General features: G+C 39.6%; 1 protein-coding gene across 10 annotated transcripts in view; it reads left to right on the top strand.

The window, feature by feature from the left end:
- Positions 1-16,253, top strand: part of DOCK10 (dedicator of cytokinesis 10) — a 137,710-nt gene that overhangs the window by 88,045 nt on the left and 33,412 nt on the right. For all 10 annotated transcript variants that reach the window (XM_064721575.1, XM_064721573.1, XM_064721569.1 and 7 more), the window contains exons 16-28: positions 865-944; positions 2,041-2,228; positions 2,851-2,916; positions 3,664-3,756; positions 5,558-5,681; positions 5,825-5,946; positions 6,590-6,676; positions 7,225-7,317; positions 9,328-9,446; positions 12,157-12,226; positions 13,981-14,094; positions 15,174-15,245; positions 15,648-15,794. In XM_064721575.1, the coding sequence (XP_064577645.1) occupies positions 865-944; positions 2,041-2,228; positions 2,851-2,916; positions 3,664-3,756; positions 5,558-5,681; positions 5,825-5,946; positions 6,590-6,676; positions 7,225-7,317; positions 9,328-9,446; positions 12,157-12,226; positions 13,981-14,094; positions 15,174-15,245; positions 15,648-15,794 (1,375 nt within the window). The remainder of the gene's footprint in view (positions 1-864; positions 945-2,040; positions 2,229-2,850; positions 2,917-3,663; positions 3,757-5,557; positions 5,682-5,824; positions 5,947-6,589; positions 6,677-7,224; positions 7,318-9,327; positions 9,447-12,156; positions 12,227-13,980; positions 14,095-15,173; positions 15,246-15,647; positions 15,795-16,253) is intronic.

The raw sequence follows: 16,253 nt of genomic DNA, 5'->3' as shown, positions 1-16,253 counted from the left end.
GACATTGAAAGTAAAAACCTTCTCCAAGTGTTATACAGCCTGTAAATTTCTGAGGAGGTTTGGCTGGGTAGTTTTCATGCAGGTATAAATCAGGTTAATCCTAGAGCAGGGTCTGTGTTTATACTGGATAAGTGACATGAGAATTGAACCATGTATTTCTCCTTGTCTCTTCTACTCTAAATGGGCCTAAAAATAAATTAATCTAAATAACTTCTGTTCCTTTATATAAAAAGAGATCATGGAAAGATAGAATGTCAGCTACAGGGCTTGGATTAGCCCCTTAACTTCTTGTGCCACCTTGCTGTTACTGGTCAGGACACTCCACTGACTGTTCATTAGTGTCACCACTGCTGTGTTTGTGTCCCTAAAGCATCTCCTGGACAGAAGAGATTTAGAATTGTAGGTTTGGCACTGCTCAAATGGCTCAGGCACAAGGAATGTGTCTTGGTCCCTTTTGAGCATGGCACTTGCAGAAGCCACAATGCTGTGAACTCCTCTCATCCCAGTGCTCACTGAATTCCTTTTAGGGAATATTTCATTCAGGTTTTAAAAAGTAAAAGTAGATAAGTTAATTCTCATAAATTTTGCTTCATCACTTTCTTTCTTTTATACAAAATAATACTGCTTGCAAAGAGAAGGCAGGAGTGAGACTAAGGGAAAAAAATAAACCACAAACCAAATCATATTTTATTTGTGCTGTTATATTTGATTAGAGTTTAATACCCAATAGGTATATGTTAAATGTGTTTAATGTAACTTAAATATCTTAAATAAGGGTCTGTTTTTCATTTTAAGTTAATTCCTGTGATGTTATGATCTCTGTTGTCCTAATTTTCTAAAATGTTTTCATTTATCTCATTGCAGAGCAGAGAAGATTAGCAAAATACAGACTATACCTGGCTGTTTGGACATTGCAGTTGATTGTGTTCCTTTGGAACATCCAAGTATGTTCCCACTTTAAAATTAATTATTCTAATTAAATAGCAGGCTTTTCATCCATAATTATGCCTTGAGACAGTTCTGACAGAGGGGTGTCCTTTGTGTAGGAGAATGTATTCAGGGGAGTGGGTTTGATTTGCTGTCATTTGATTTCACCACTCTTTGTTTCATCCTGTACCTGGCCAGATCCAGCCCAGTTTTCAGTGTCTGTGAAGGAGGAGAAAGAAACCCCAGTGCTGCAGCTGGCCTGGAGCCACTTCTCCCTGGGCTGCAGAGCACCTGCATTGCTCTGAAACTGCCAATTTCCCCTTGTGCTAGGTTAGAAGGAAGCAAAATTTGGCATGGTGTATGTGAGGGATCACAAGCTTCTCTCAGCTTCCTCACAACATTGGTAGACTTTTCCTGGGGATTATTCTATGATTTGAGGAACGAATTTGTAGTCAGGGTCTGTCCAATGGCTTTTCCCAGAAATAGTTCTGGTTGCTCTGGACATGTCTAATTTGGTGGCCCCTCTCAGCTTGAGTTCCCCATGAAATTAAATGCCTCACTGCTTTAATGGTACAGGAAGAGAAAGTGTTCTCTGTCCAGTTTTCATCTCTCCCAGTCTCAGTGACAGAGGGCTTATTTTCATCTTCTGTTTCCTGATCTGATTTCAGTTATCCCAGTTGCATCATATATTTGAGCTAGTGCTGCACTGCTCATTTCTTCATTTTATGTAGTATGTTATTAGATAATAGAAAAACTTAAATGAGCTGTTGAGCTGGAAAATTGATGAGAAGCAGCATCACTCAGTGCATTCTGTAGAAGTTGTCCATATACCAATGGGGCTGTTACACCATCAAATGTCACCAAATACTATGAGTGTCAAAAGAGGTTACCAGTGCTGTCCAGTTTAATTCAAGTGAGAGAAATCATTTAAGGATGATATATTGCCACTGTCCTGAGGTAATGTGTAAATTTAAGGCATCTCAGCATCAGTCATTTTTTGTAAGTTAAGGCAGGATTTTGTATGTTCCATCTCAATATTACTGTATATTCTCAGTAGTAAGACAGTTAAAACAAACAAAATATGTGACGCGTCTCTTTCCTTTTCTTTTGAAGACTGTGTTACTTCATCTTTTATTCCAATCAAGCCATTCCATAATGTAAAGGAGCATCAACCAACAGTGGAAGTTGAAGAGTTTGTGCAGGAATCAACAAAATATTCTCGACCTTACAGGGTGTACAAGAACCAAATATACATCTATCCAAAACACCTCAAGTATGACAGCCAAAAACACTTCAACAAGGTACAGAATGTGAATGATTCTGGCCAACATGGGCTAGCAGTGGCCTGCATCAGCTCTTTTAAGAATCCAGGAGAATTTATAAAGGAGAGGAAAATAGTGATGTCACTGAATTGGCTCTTTATCTTTTTCACCTGTATCAGTCATGAAACACTGGTAAAATTTTAATGAATCTGTGGATTTGTTTTAAGTCGTAAAAGTGATTCAAAGAGATAATGTGGTAATTCCTTCTTCACAGTTTTCAGAAGGGGTTTGTATTAATGAGAAAATGTGTGCAGATAAAATTCATCTTGATAATGTTTGTCGTTCTTAAATGAAACCTGGTACCACTTGTGATTCCATGGTGTTTGAAAACTAATTAAGGACAAGATGTAGGTAAGTCCTGATCACTTAACAGTCTGCTTCTACTCAGTCATTTTGAGGCCTGGCTTGCATTTTGCATTTTTCTTGGAAATTTTATTTCTAGTGATATCACTGAGACTTACAGGCATTTATAAATATTTATACACCATCTGCATGTTTCTCTTGGATTCTGAAAAGGCCTTGTTCCAGCTCTGTAGTTTACCTGGCTTTTTCTGGCTACCCCATTTCTGATCTCAGCTTTGGTATGCTCCTGTCTCCCCAGGCACGGAATATAACAGTGTGCATTGAGTTCAAAAGCTCTGATGAAGAGGGAGCAAAGCCACTCAAGGTGAGCTGCAAGAGCAGTATGTTCAGAGGGTGCTGTTTCTGAGAATATTACTGATAAAACCCAGGAATAAGGCTGATACTGACCCAGAACAAATTTTTACAGTGCAGCTTGCTTTTTCTAGAATTTGTCACTTACCCTACATTTCTCATTGAGCTCTGGAGTCTTGATTGAAAAGAATAAGGCACAAAATTAGAAGGACCTGGGACTTTATTCTTAACTTTGTTAAGAATTAATCTTAATTCTTAACTTTGCTATTACCCAGGGGCTGTTGCACAGTCCATTTGTGGTCTAGTTTTCCCAGCAATAAATAAAACTGCCATTACTCAGTCATCAAGAGCTCCCAGACAGAACCCTGCCAGAAAAGAGATTCTTAACAGGGATAGCTTTTGTAACATTTGAAACTCAGTGAAAGCACTGTATTCTGTATTGAACTGCATAAAAGTGAAATAGATTTTGTAAAGCTTTTTGCAGAAAACTCTGAAATTGATAACAGCAGGGAAGAAGTCTAAGGAGTCTGCATTGCTTAATTGAGCATAGGGTAATTATCACAGAATCAATGGACTTTTACTGGAAGGGTGTATTAAAAAATCCAGGTTTGAGCACTCAAAACATTTCTTTTAATATTTGATAAAGTAATGATCAATCTTTCATGATAATTGTTTTAAATGTGCATACATATTAGATATACCAGTACTAGTATCTTCAGCAGAATTTCCCAATGTAATGAAAACATGTTACTTTTACCAGTGCATTTATGGGAAGCCAGGTGGACCCTTATTTACCACCTCAGCCTATACTGCTGTGCTACATCATTCCCAGAATCCTGATTTCTATGATGAGGTCAGTCTGCTTTTTCTTTCATTAAATGTCTGCCAATCCCACACGTTTGCCAGTGAGACAGAAAAATATCTGTACAGAGTGCTTCTGTTGCCATTGCTTGTGTGTCTGGAAGGGCTGTGCTGTGTAGATTGACATGCAGGATCACGTTTTGTTTTCTCTTCTTAAATCAACTCAGCGGATTGTTCCTTTTGTAAGATGTTCTGCGTACAGTTAAGATGCTGTAGAATTAATTAGGAACAGTCCAGCTCTCTGAAATGCATGTCTGGATTACATTAAGGATCCAGCTGCATCTCTGAATTTAATGGAAACAGTAAACATTGTGATGAAGTGTGGAGCCAAGTGTCAGAACAAATCCCTCTCTGACATCCAAGATCTGCATTGGGGCATTTTGTTGATGCAGGGTCTGAACAGAATGTACAGTGACGTGTGGTGGCTGCACAAGTCCTTCAGCTGCTGCTTCTGAGGGTGCCTTTGCCCAGTGTTACTCACATGTGCATCTGCTTGTTTCACCAAGTGTTGGTTCCCCAGGCTTCCTGCAGGTGAAATTAATTTCACCCTATCAGGGGCTGGTGTGTTTGGTGGCTTGTGAATGTCAGCTGTCTGTCCTGGATTTTCCACTACTGCTTTATGTGTAGTGATGAGGCTGGCAAACAGCATAGAGTTTATAGCCACCATTTTCCAAACTGTTCTCCTAGTCAGTAAAATTTCCTTTTTCAGTAAAAATTTACTTTGATAAAATTGCTGAGGCAAGGTCAGCAGATAATGTACAACTACATGTGAAGTATCAATTTTAAGATTCCTGTTTAGGAACTGGGGTGGAACTTGAAGCATTAGATTTTCAGAGATTTTGAACTCCTTGCTAGTCCTTTACAAGACGTGTTTTGGGGTTTAACACATCTGAAAGTGTCCTAGTGAGCCGCTTGGTTTGGGGAGATTATTTCAGCCTGAATGAGGAGCTGAATTCACATGTGAGGAGCCAATTTGGCTGGAAGAGGTGTGCAGCTATCTTAAATGTCCCTAGTAAAACAGGTGCAGAATTTAAAAGAATGTAGGATGTTAAGAAGAAAGTTGTCTTCATCTCTATCTCTAGGTGCCCATTTTATATCTGTGTTTGTGTTATTAGGATCTTACCCATAAGCTGGAAGCATTTATCAACCATTTCTAATCCTTACTTTAGCACAGGGTTAGCTTGGATAAATTTCATCACAGCTCACAAGAGAAAAGGGTCATTTTTATTAGTTCTTATGGTAACATGTTCTGATTAGTTTGTATTTTTCTTCCAATAGGTTAATAATACTTGAAAAACAGAATGTAAGATTTCATGGATGGCATGATAGGGGATTTAAAACTGAGCAGAAATTATAAATAAAAGTTTATTTTCATGTCAGCCTTGGTGACTTGGTCTTTGCCGTGAAATGATGCTGAAGCAGTAGCAGAGTTTTCATTTTAATTCTAGTTTGGTTGTCCTGAAAATATGAGCATGGGGCTGGTTATTTATGGCTGTTAAAGTGTAGAGTCCACCAATCTTTAGTTCTGTCCTCTTTCATCTTAAGCTCTTTCATCATTAACAAAAATATTCCTCCCCAAGAGAAAGTTGAAAAAAGGTTTTAAGTAAAAGTGATAGATGATCCTCATAAACAATTTCCTTGAGAGCATTTCTTACCATGGGGCAAACATTACCCAGTAAAGGCAGGCTGTACTTAGACCTCTGTGTAGAGAGACGTCACTCGTTTAGCCCATCTCTGATGCCTGGTTTAATTGATTTTTAAACTAAAGTGAGGTGTAACATTTTACATTTCAGGTGAAAATTGAACTTCCCACTCAACTTCATAAGAAACACCACATTCTGTTTTCATTTTATCATGTCACCTGTGATATAAATGCAAAAGCTAATGCCAAAAAGAAAGAGGCTCTGGAAACACCAGGTACCTGTAGTAGAATTATTTTCAATTATAAATATGCATTATGTACATTCAAATAAGGATTTCAAAGTTTTTGGCTGGATGTTACTGTCTTCCTTTAAGCTTTGTTTTTGCAAAGAGTCCCATTTATGTGTTCTTGTGCACAGTGGGGTTTGCCTGGCTCCCTCTGTTGAAAGATGCCCAGCTGGCTTCCCAGGAGCACCAGGTGCCAGTGGCCAGCAGCCTGCCCCCCAACTACCTGAGCCTGCAGGAGCCAGCAAGCACAAAGGTATTCACTCCCCCCTTGTCACTCACATGGCACTGGGCTCTCATTTCCAGGTGGTTTTCATGAGATCAGACTGTATTTCCATTTGCTGGGGATAGTAAATGTAAATAGGGTTTCTGGTTTAGAATATTTATTTGTGTATCCCTGACTGTAGGAACTATCATATGCAGCACTGGGCTGAGTGTCCTATGCTGCTGATTCACAGGTGTATATGGAAAAAGTGTATTTTATGTATTCTACAGTGTTATAACTCCTCAAAATGTGAATCAGAGTGGTCAAAAAGAGCTTCTTTCACAAACTCAGGCCATATGACATTAATTCTCCAGCTGATGTGATCCACAGTCATGATTCATTCTCCAGTTTTGTGGTGTGATATCATGTTTTCCTGCTGATCCAGTCCAGCTTGGATTATTTCTGCCTCCCTGTGTTTGTTTTGCCATTGTCATGAGGACAGGGTGGGGCAGGATCTGGTCCCTTGAATGGCAGCATTGGCCTTGTGCTGAAAAGTGGGGCTGTGCTGCAGTGATGGTGTTTGTGAAAGCTCAGGCACTCTCATGGGCAAAGCTGTGCACTGAAAATTTGATGCAAATTTCAATAAGTAGGAAACAGGTGGAAAAATATGTTTTTGTTGTTTTTGCTTTAACAGCAGATTGGCAGTGATATAAAATGGGTAGACAGTGGGAAACCACTCTTCAAAGTCTCTACTTTTGTTGTATCAACAGTAAATACTCAGGTAAGGCAACATTCCCCTTAGCTCTGTGACCTGCTTACACACAAAAAGTGTCAGGGGATGGCTGAAAGAGGTTTTTAAATCATGCATGAATTTGTTTCTAGAACATTTAAAGATTATTTCAATACAGAAGGACAAGATGCCAATGATGGAATACATATTTTAAGGTGACACAATTCAAGCAAAAATAAAAATTGTTTAACATTATACCAATAGAAAAATTGTGGAATATCAGTTTAAACAGTAAGAAAATAAATTCTAAGCACCAGCAAGAAAAAAAAAAAATCTGGCCTTTGAAATCCCATAGGTTGTGAGGAAAAAATTAATCACTCACAACTGTGAAAAAGGATTTGTCAAAGCACCTGGCATTTAGCAAGCTGTGCTGACCAGTGGGTTGGATTCAAGAAACTGGTTTTCTTTCTGTGACTCCTGTATAAGATGATGGGGACCAAGTGCATCCATGGGTGTCATGGGTGATTCCTGTAACCAGTTTCTGACACTAAATTGTAATCCTCCATAATACACATTAATGTGAATGTTTCCTATTTTAGGATCCCTACCTGAATAACTTTTTCCATCAGTGCCAGGAAAGGGAAAAGGATCTGTCTCAGCCTCCTACCTCAAACTTTATCAATTCTTGTAAGGTAAAGTAACCCATATAGTACAAGCCACAAATTGCACAACTGCATTTAGGGCTTTCTCTCCACTCATCCCCCACTGCAGAGCTCCAACCATGGCACAGGTTTACCGGAGGGCAAAGGGTCTGTGCCAGCTCCAGTCAGATGGACTTGATGTGACAGATGCTCTGCTGGTCACCAGCTGCCTCCCATGCCCTCTCATCTAGAGCAGGGCTGCATCTGCCCAGCAGCAGCTAATCCAGCCATGCCAAGCTCTGATCCCATCAAGGGATCAGGGAATGTTGCTCCAGTAATGCCTGAGGAAGGGAGATGTGGGGCTGCAGCATTGCTGATAATCCTCTCTTGCCTTAAATAACTTGTATCCTTACCTCCTCTGAAATCCTGGCTGCTGTTCCAAGGGCTGCTCAGGGTGTTTGGTGTGGATAAATCAAGGGTGCTTGTTGCCACCCAAGTTCTGAAACCAGAAAGAACATCTGCAAAGATGAAGCAAGAGCTGCATTAAATGTGCCTGTATTCAGCAGAGGTCAAAAACTGTGAGAAGGGAGGAGCGTGACAAGCAAATTAGAAGAGCAGTAGATAAATGTAGGGTCCTAATTCTTCATCTGTTCATGAGTGCTGAAATCCAGAGTTCTTGCTGTGCACTGTCCTCGCGGAACATTAAAGACAGATGAGCAAGAAAAGTGAAGGCAGATGTGACTCTGTTCCGTCTCTGAACTGGCTGGAACATCATATTATGACATTTTTTGTGTTTCCTTTTAGCACTCTGTAAGATCCAGCAGGTGTTTGGGGGTTTAGATGTTGGCACCATGTAGGTGCTTTTCCCCCTTTCTTCACCGGTGATGTTTTCCTGTAGGACTGTTCCTTAATCAGATACCAGCTGCTTGGGGAGAGATTTTTTTCTTTAATAAGCAAAGAATAGCTCCAATAAATCATGGTAGTTCCCTGGACAAATCCATAAGGATGGCCACTACTTTTGTTTGTAGATGCAGCTCTACCTGCAGACCTGAAAAGAGTGGGTTTGTTTTTAAATACTGTCTTGATTTAAAAAAAAATGTAAGGTGTGTGTTCCCCAATCAAAGCATCAGTGTTATTTAGAGGTTATACCTCTACAGAATGAAATCCTTAATTAATTTTTGGAAAGCCATTGAGCATAATGGGTAAAGTTTAGGAATCCATAAAAGCTTTAAAACTTGGTAGACAATAAGCTGGTTGCCTAAACCACCAGAATTGCACCATACTTTATCTGCTGTTTGTAGTTTACCTTCTAAAAATATTCCAGTGAATTTATTAGAAAACAGAGACAATGTTGTATGCAAGTAATTAACTATGCAATATAACCATAGTAAATAATCTTCCCTAGGATGTTTTCCTTTTATTTATAAATTGCTAGTACCTTTGCTAGAAGTTCTGGAATCATTTGGAAATGCCTGAAATAAAAACATAGGAGAAATTCAAAGGAGTTTGTTTTTTATTAAAAGCTCAATACCTTCCTTGATTAGAGAAGATGATAAAATGTCAGGTCAGTGTGTTAATATTCATTTTTACCACTGTGCTTTTAACAAAAGTATTCTAGACACAACATGTTGAATTTAACAGATCTCTGCATTAAAAAAAAAAAGAGATAAAATACTATACATTTTCTAGTAAAAATACTAGAAAATGCATATTTTGGAAGTAGTTGACTTCTTTTATTGCCTTTAGATAGTATCCTTAGTGAAATATAAAAAATGGGTTTGGTTGCTCTCTCTTTTTTTTTTTCTTTTTTTTTTTTGGCCTTAAGTCAGTATAGCACAAAATACTGGAACAAATACTGGAATTCTGAAATTTGGACAAAACCTACAGTTGTGTTGATGGTGATATTTAAAACAAGCCTCACAGGGAACCATTTCTCTACTTGGTTGCCCTGTTTTCCTGCTGCTGTTACCAGTGGCTGCTCTGCATTTTGCCTGCTGGCACCTGCCAGCTCTCATTGCTTACTCTGAAAGTCTTTCACTTTCCTTCTTCCCTCCCTTACAGAATTTATTGAGGATTGAGAAGATCCATGTGATTATGAATTTTCTTCCTGTAGTCCTGAACCAGCTCTTCTGGGTTTTGGTGCAAAACAATGATGATGAAGTTGCAACAGCTGTGACCAGGTATCTGGATAACTCCTGTGGCATGGATGTACAGAATTCACTCAGGAGCACAAATGCAGATGTTAGTCCAGTTATAGCTGTCATTTAGACCTCAGTAGGTGAGAATGCTGCTTCCCCCCAGCACTAGGCTCTGCAAATAGCGCATGGAAGTGTTGGGATCATGTGGCTGGAAATTATTGACCATGGTGGGCATGTGTGATTGCCCTGAGGCAATCCCAGGGGAAGGTCTCATTCCTGAGCAGCCAAGAGCTTCCTGACAAAGCTGGGTTTCACCTTTGGCTTCTGTTTGGTTCTGAGGATGTGGAGTCAGCACAGGGAGAGCTCAGCATCTTGCTGCATCCAGTGCAGATGGAACCAGGTCACACCATTCAGGGGTATTTTTTAATTGGAATATATCAGCAATAACCGAAAAGCAATAGAAGCATTTTCCAGAGAGCAGGCAAACAACTGCAATGATTTGCTGAGTCTCTCACCCCTCACATAATGAAATTGTCTTTATTGATGCTGTTAATCAGGGCAGCAGGAAAAAAATACTGGCAAGATTATTATTATTGGTCTCTGCAGGAGGGCAGAAAGTTGTGTTGCATTTACTTGTGTCCATAGTGATGTTTTTGTTGTCCTTCCTCCAGCAGCTAAACATGGGGACTACAATACTCCTACTAGGAAAAAATTACCACTGTCCTCTGCAGCCCTGTTAGACTGATCTGCTGTCAGTATTCCTTCTTTCCTTCCATAGATTGTGCTTCAGAATTTGTTCCTGAAGAGTGGTTATTTAGGGAAACTTAAAGGAACAAGGAGATTGAGTTCCCCATCTTAGCCTTGGAAAGATAGAGTTTCAATCTGCTTTATTAAAGGATCATTTTTCAGGGCAAAGTCCAGTTTTACCACAGCTAGGTACTGTGGTTAAAAGATCTTTTCCTCATAAGTGTGTAGATTTCACCACTGCACATTGTTTTTAAAGGGAGAGAGGCCAGCAGACCTTTGTTTGGGACACTTTTGTGGCCAGCAAATCAACTGATGTTAAGTCTAGAGAAAAATGATGAATTGTGTCCTAGGGTAGAATTTCAACATCAGTTAACTGGCTGGGAAGATGCCGCAGAAGAAGCAGCTGTTTAAAATACAGATTTAATGATTAGATGGAAAATGGAAGGATATTATTTTTTTCCATGCTTCATATTTTGACTATACGCACACCCGGCCCCAAAAAAAGGAAAATAAGAAGGATTCTCAGTGTTTTTCCTGCATGTGCGGTGTCTTGTCTTTTGTGCTGGCAGAGCTGATGCCACTGGGAATATGCCTGTCTGCTGTGTGTCATTCATTGACGTGTCCTATATATACACACTGTGTTTTGCTCTGAATAGCTTCAAGCAGCTTGTGTTGAACCTTCTGAGAGCAACAACAACAGAATGAGAGCATGGATTGGCTTATGTGTTGTGGAGGAAACATTATTCCTTTTATACTCGTGGTTATTTACTTGTCTGGGGGCCAAGTCGTGTCATCATTTCTCTGTCACGTTTTTTCCAGAACCCATTTCAATTTCAAATCATAATGAAGGTTAAAATATCAGAATGCCCACAAGTAATTGACATAGCTTTTGTGTTTTGCTACAAATTTTGCTTCTCCTACTAAAAGCAAGAAATGAGATAAAATTAAAAATACTTAAGGAACTTAGAAAGCTTTTGGATCCAATAATAAGAATTGTCAGAAATCACTCAAATCACCAAGCTAGTCAAAAGGAGTACTTCTATGTGGGCCACAGGCTGATTATTAATCTCTTTTAGTCATACTGTTACTATGCCTATCCCTGAATTCTTTAACACAAAAACAAAATTATAAAATTGCAGAGTCTTTTCTATATTAAGTATCCTTAATAAATGAGCTCCCAATAATCAAAAGAAAAGGATATGGTCAAGTTGAAGACTTCTTGCCTAGATTTGTGTTTTCTGGTACAGGATGATCTCAAACAAGGATGGTCCACATGCAAATTGGAGAGGAAACTTTGCTGCCATTCTCACTTTCACACAGTTAAATTCTCAGTTTCCTGCTGTTTTAGGAGCTCAGGTTTTGAGCATGAGCTCAGTCTTTGAGCTTGGTGTGACCCAAGCAATTTTCTTCTCTGTGGCTGATCCCCAATCTTTTCTGCGGTGTCCTTACTTGTCTGTGCTCAGGGTGCAGTGCTGGTCTGAGTGCAGGGACAGGAGCAGACAGGGCTGCAGAGGGACCTGCTCAGGCTGCAGCCCAGCCCTGGGCTTGTCTTCAAGGAGCTGTGCCAGCATGAGCAGAGTATCAGGGGATTTGCACAATTACAGAGGCCTGAGAGAACTTAGCAAGTAGCATTCCTGGAGAAAGGGGCTCTTGCCTCTCTGTTTCATTAAAATATTCTAATTTTTGGTATCCCTAAGTATCCAAGGCCTGCATAAAGTTCAGTTAGTTAATGTTTTCTCTTGTTGTGGTGACAGTAATTATCCTTAACACTGGGTGCAATGTTAAGCAAATGCATATATAACAGCACAGTCCAAGCTGTGGAAAGCCCAAGAAATGACTGGCTTTTCCCAGTGGACAGATCTTGCACATATTGTTCATCATTTGGATCTCATCCCTCATGCACTGTTTCAGATGAACTTACAAGAACAGTACAATATGAGTATCAAGACTTTCTCTGCCTTGTGACAAAAAATAGCTCAATTTTTGTTCTTCTTTTATCTTGCAGAGTCCTTACCAACATTGTTGCCAAATGCCATGAAGAACAGCTAGACAACTGCATCAATTCTTACGTGACGGTACGGCCGGTGTTGAAATGTTCATGTTTTTGTGGAGAGATGGGTTGAGTTTGGTGGTTTTGTGGGTTTTTTTCCTGTTTACTCTTAGTTCTACTTGTTTGTAGCTTTTTCTGCATTTGCATCATAACTTTCTGCCACTGAGAGACTCTGGCTGAGAGACTTTAAAACTCTTCTGTGGAGGAAAAGCAGCTGCTCAGGTCTCTGCTGCTGCTGCAGCTTTTTTTCCCACAGAACACCAAGCTGAGCAAGCACAGGAGGGACAAGCTGCAGTGCTTTCAGCTGATAACCAGAATTTATATTTTAGAGCCAAAACCTGTTGCAGATGTACTGCCACTGAGCTTTTAGGAGTGTAGGGTGTCAGTCTTTGGAATGATGTTAAAGCAAGAATTTCCCACTGTGCTGGGTTTGAGAGAAGGGAAGGGGGAGATAACATGAAAGATTGTGAAACTTCAACTCTGCAAGTACCAGTGAAAGGCATTTGATGCTGCTTGAAGTCTGTATGAATGTATGTGTTCACAGGTCATGCACCTCAGCCTCTGAGTAGTTCAATTTAGTCTCAAGTACCCCAGTTTAAGCACAGAAGAATTCTGTTGAGATCCAGCAGAGCTCTTCAGGCTCAAAAATAAATAAACAATGTAACATGTAAATGTAGTTAATTAAACGGGTATTAAAACTTCCTCTACTCAATAACTTCTCAAAAATGCAGTAGATATCTACTACATGACCAGCTAATAATGTTTGAAATTACAGGTGATCATTAAGTTACACCATAAGTCCACTTGGTCTGTTTTCTATTTCCAGCAGCAGTCAAAAACCCAATAACTGGTAATCTCTTTGTTTTCCATCTGTAAGGAAACAAATACCTACCTTACAAATGCTGTTTTGGGAATAAGTAAGTCGAGAATTGTGACTCACAATGCAGCAATAATATGAAATTACACTGACTTAAATAACTGGACCCAGAAGTGCCAAACTGCACAGGGAGAAGCTTATGGCATCTGCTGTGGAAACAAAGCTGAATATTAATAATGTGTTTTCAAGAAATATTTGTTTCTTTTGCCAACCTGGTTGTATTGAAAAGATTTTTAATCCCAACTGATTCTCTGTCAGAGCTCTTGCTTTAGGGAAGGTGCAGTGGTACCAAACTAATAGCTTAAATTGTTGAGTAGTCATGGTAAGTTTATGAGTTCCTAGCAACTTGGTAGGTAAATTCCTCCCTTGGGGGCTCTTTTTCTACAAGGGCTATTGTTCTGCCCATCAGTCAGCTGCAGTGGGTGCTCTACACCTTTCAGGATGAGGAGTTGTTACCAGCTCTGAGGAGCTGTTGCCACTGGAGGGAAGGAGCAGGTGAGAGCTGACCTGGACTAGGTGGGTGGAAAGCCCTCCTCACTTCCTCTGCTTGCCTTTTCTTTTCTTCCCAGGTGGAATGGCTTGAAAGGCAGTTTGGAGGTGTCAGGATCCTGTAATCTATTGAGAATTAAATGATAGCTCTGATTTTAAGCAGAATTTCCTCTTGATTCACATTAAGCTGAAATCAACGGGAAGCTTTGTTTAAAACTGAGGTTCTGTAGATTTGTGCCATTAGTGCCAGGGAAATTAAACGTATGTGAATGGATTGTTTGGTCAAGATCTTTTGGCAGCAAAGACTGTCAGCTGTTAGTGGTACACAAATGATTTATCATCTCCTACTGAGGCTTTTTTGTATTTGTTTTAATGCACATTTTGATATTTTTCATTTTTTCTTTCTCCTTCAGTACGTCTTCAGGACCAAATCATTTGATGGAAGAACTGTCCATGAGGAGCTATCCAAGAATGTGACTGGGCTGCTGAAATCAAATGAACAAATAACTGTGAAACAGGTTTTAAAGGTGAATGATAGCTTGAATTAGCACATTGGTAGTTTTACTACTGGTTTTCTGCCTGAAACTCACTTTTCTCTTTCTCCTTTTCCTTTTCCCTGTATGACCTTTGTGCAAATCATGTCCTGCAGTGATTCCACAGTCAGACTGAGCAGAGCTGCTGCAGGTTCTCAGCATAACACGTATCTCAGGATGCTGTGGTTTGCATAATAAAATGCTTCCTGTCTATTACAGCTCAGTCAGAACCTGAGACCTAATTCTTACACAGTATGATGTGGGTAATTGCTTCTAGGATACTCTGTTGTAATTTTTAACTTGGAAGATGCAAGGAAAATATTGATTTTTATGAAATTCATGCATCTGTAAGGTCTGTCCCTGAGCCTCTGGGTTATGGTACAAGAGCTGCCCAGTCCAGCCCAGGACTTTCCAGAGGCAAAAATGTATTTACCTTTTTGAAATGAACCAGTTCTGATTTTCTTTATTGAGCCGTTAGCAAAAATAGTCTGAAAAAAGCATAATACCTGCAGAAATTCTGGGCCAGCCACAAAAAAGTGCCTGTGGTTGGGCTTATTTTGGGGAGGTTTGGGGTTTTTTTTAACGTATAAGCTTTTGGAGTGTATTTGTTTTACATATATTTTGAGACATTAATCTGTATCATACTTAATCACCATTTCAAATGGTATTTGAAGAACCCCTCTGTTCAAGTACCATCTTATTCTGTGCCAAATTACCAAATATCTGCTGGAACTCACAGGGCAGGTTATTCTCTGAGGTTCTCTGCATCACACCTTTCTGCCATTCCCTGCAAGCAAGTCATGAAGACAGTGCTCAGCAGGAATGGGAAGTTTGTAGGAGTGCTGTTTGGAGGCTTCTTATTGCAAAAACCCTGAGATGGCTTCACCTCTCTTAAGGACGTGATCCAGTGTTCCGCAAATACATGGCACTTAGATTTTTAAATTCATTTGTCGCACAGTATTTAACACTGTGCATTACCAAGACATGCAATCCATCTGTAAGGAATGGTGATGCATTTTAAGGTGTTTATCAGGTAATCATTATTCATTCACTCTTTTCCTTCTTTTGAACAGCATTCCTGGTTCTTCTTTGCAGTCATCTTAAAATCAATGGCACAGCACTTGGTTGATACAAACAAAATAAAGGTAAGTTCATATACAAAATCTCTTAGGGAAAAAATAAAATGCAGAATCCTGGCAAATACACTTGAATGTACTTGAATTTACTACTTTACTAGCTAATAAAATAAATCCTATGATACTTGGTAAAATATTTGGTTGACCTACAAAAACATTATCTTACCTGCTAGGCTCAAACCTGTTCTTGATTGTTCAATGGTAGATTGAGGATAGGTTGAGGACATATTTCCCACTTTCCTATGGACCAGACTCTTCTGCTTGGGATTTGTGCTCAGAATAGATCCATGGAACTCTAGGAATATTTTTCTTCTATGAAAAATGGCCTGTGGTTTATTGTCTTTATTCTTGGCCTGAATGTTTGATGTGCAACCTCATGCACTCTTATGTGATGATCTATTCCCTGCTTAGGTTTCTCGAACTCGGAGGTTTCCAGAATCATTTCAAGCTGAGCTGGACACACTTGTGATGGTTTTAGCAGACCATGTTGTTTGGAAGTACAAAGATGCTCTTGAGGAAACCAGGAATGCAAACTACAGCACTGCCAGATTTCTCAAGGTGAGATGTTGTGTCATTACAGCACATGCACTTCCCCATATTTAATACAAACTCCAGGCCAGTCTAGTCAAAGGGAGTAAAACCAATTCTGAGTGGAGATGGCTCAATTTCCAAATTCAGTGGTGACTGTTCAGTTTTCTACGGCCTTTGGTCTTTGAGGATCCAAAAGCTTCATGTAAATCTGCTCTAAAGCAACTTTAATTCATTTCTGTCTATGCTCTAAAAGAGTCAAAGTTTTCAAGTTTTGCAGATTAATACCTTATATTCAAATGGGTCAAACATTCGATCAGGAACGTGATTTTAGTTAGCCTTGAGCTGATACTCTTGTTAAATGCTGTAATTCTGAATGACTGTGGGTAGATTAACTGTTCCTAATGAAGGAGCTATGTTTGAATGTGTGTAGCAGAAGGCTTTGCTAGTTTTACAGAGTTCAGGAACTGCAGAGAAGGAGGGAATCAA

The sequence above is a fragment of the Zonotrichia leucophrys genome, chromosome 9 (assembly GCF_028769735.1).
Source record: "Zonotrichia leucophrys gambelii isolate GWCS_2022_RI chromosome 9, RI_Zleu_2.0, whole genome shotgun sequence".
NCBI lineage: Eukaryota > Metazoa > Chordata > Aves > Passeriformes > Passerellidae > Zonotrichia > Zonotrichia leucophrys.
This window is presented reverse-complemented; position numbering and strand designations above follow the sequence as displayed.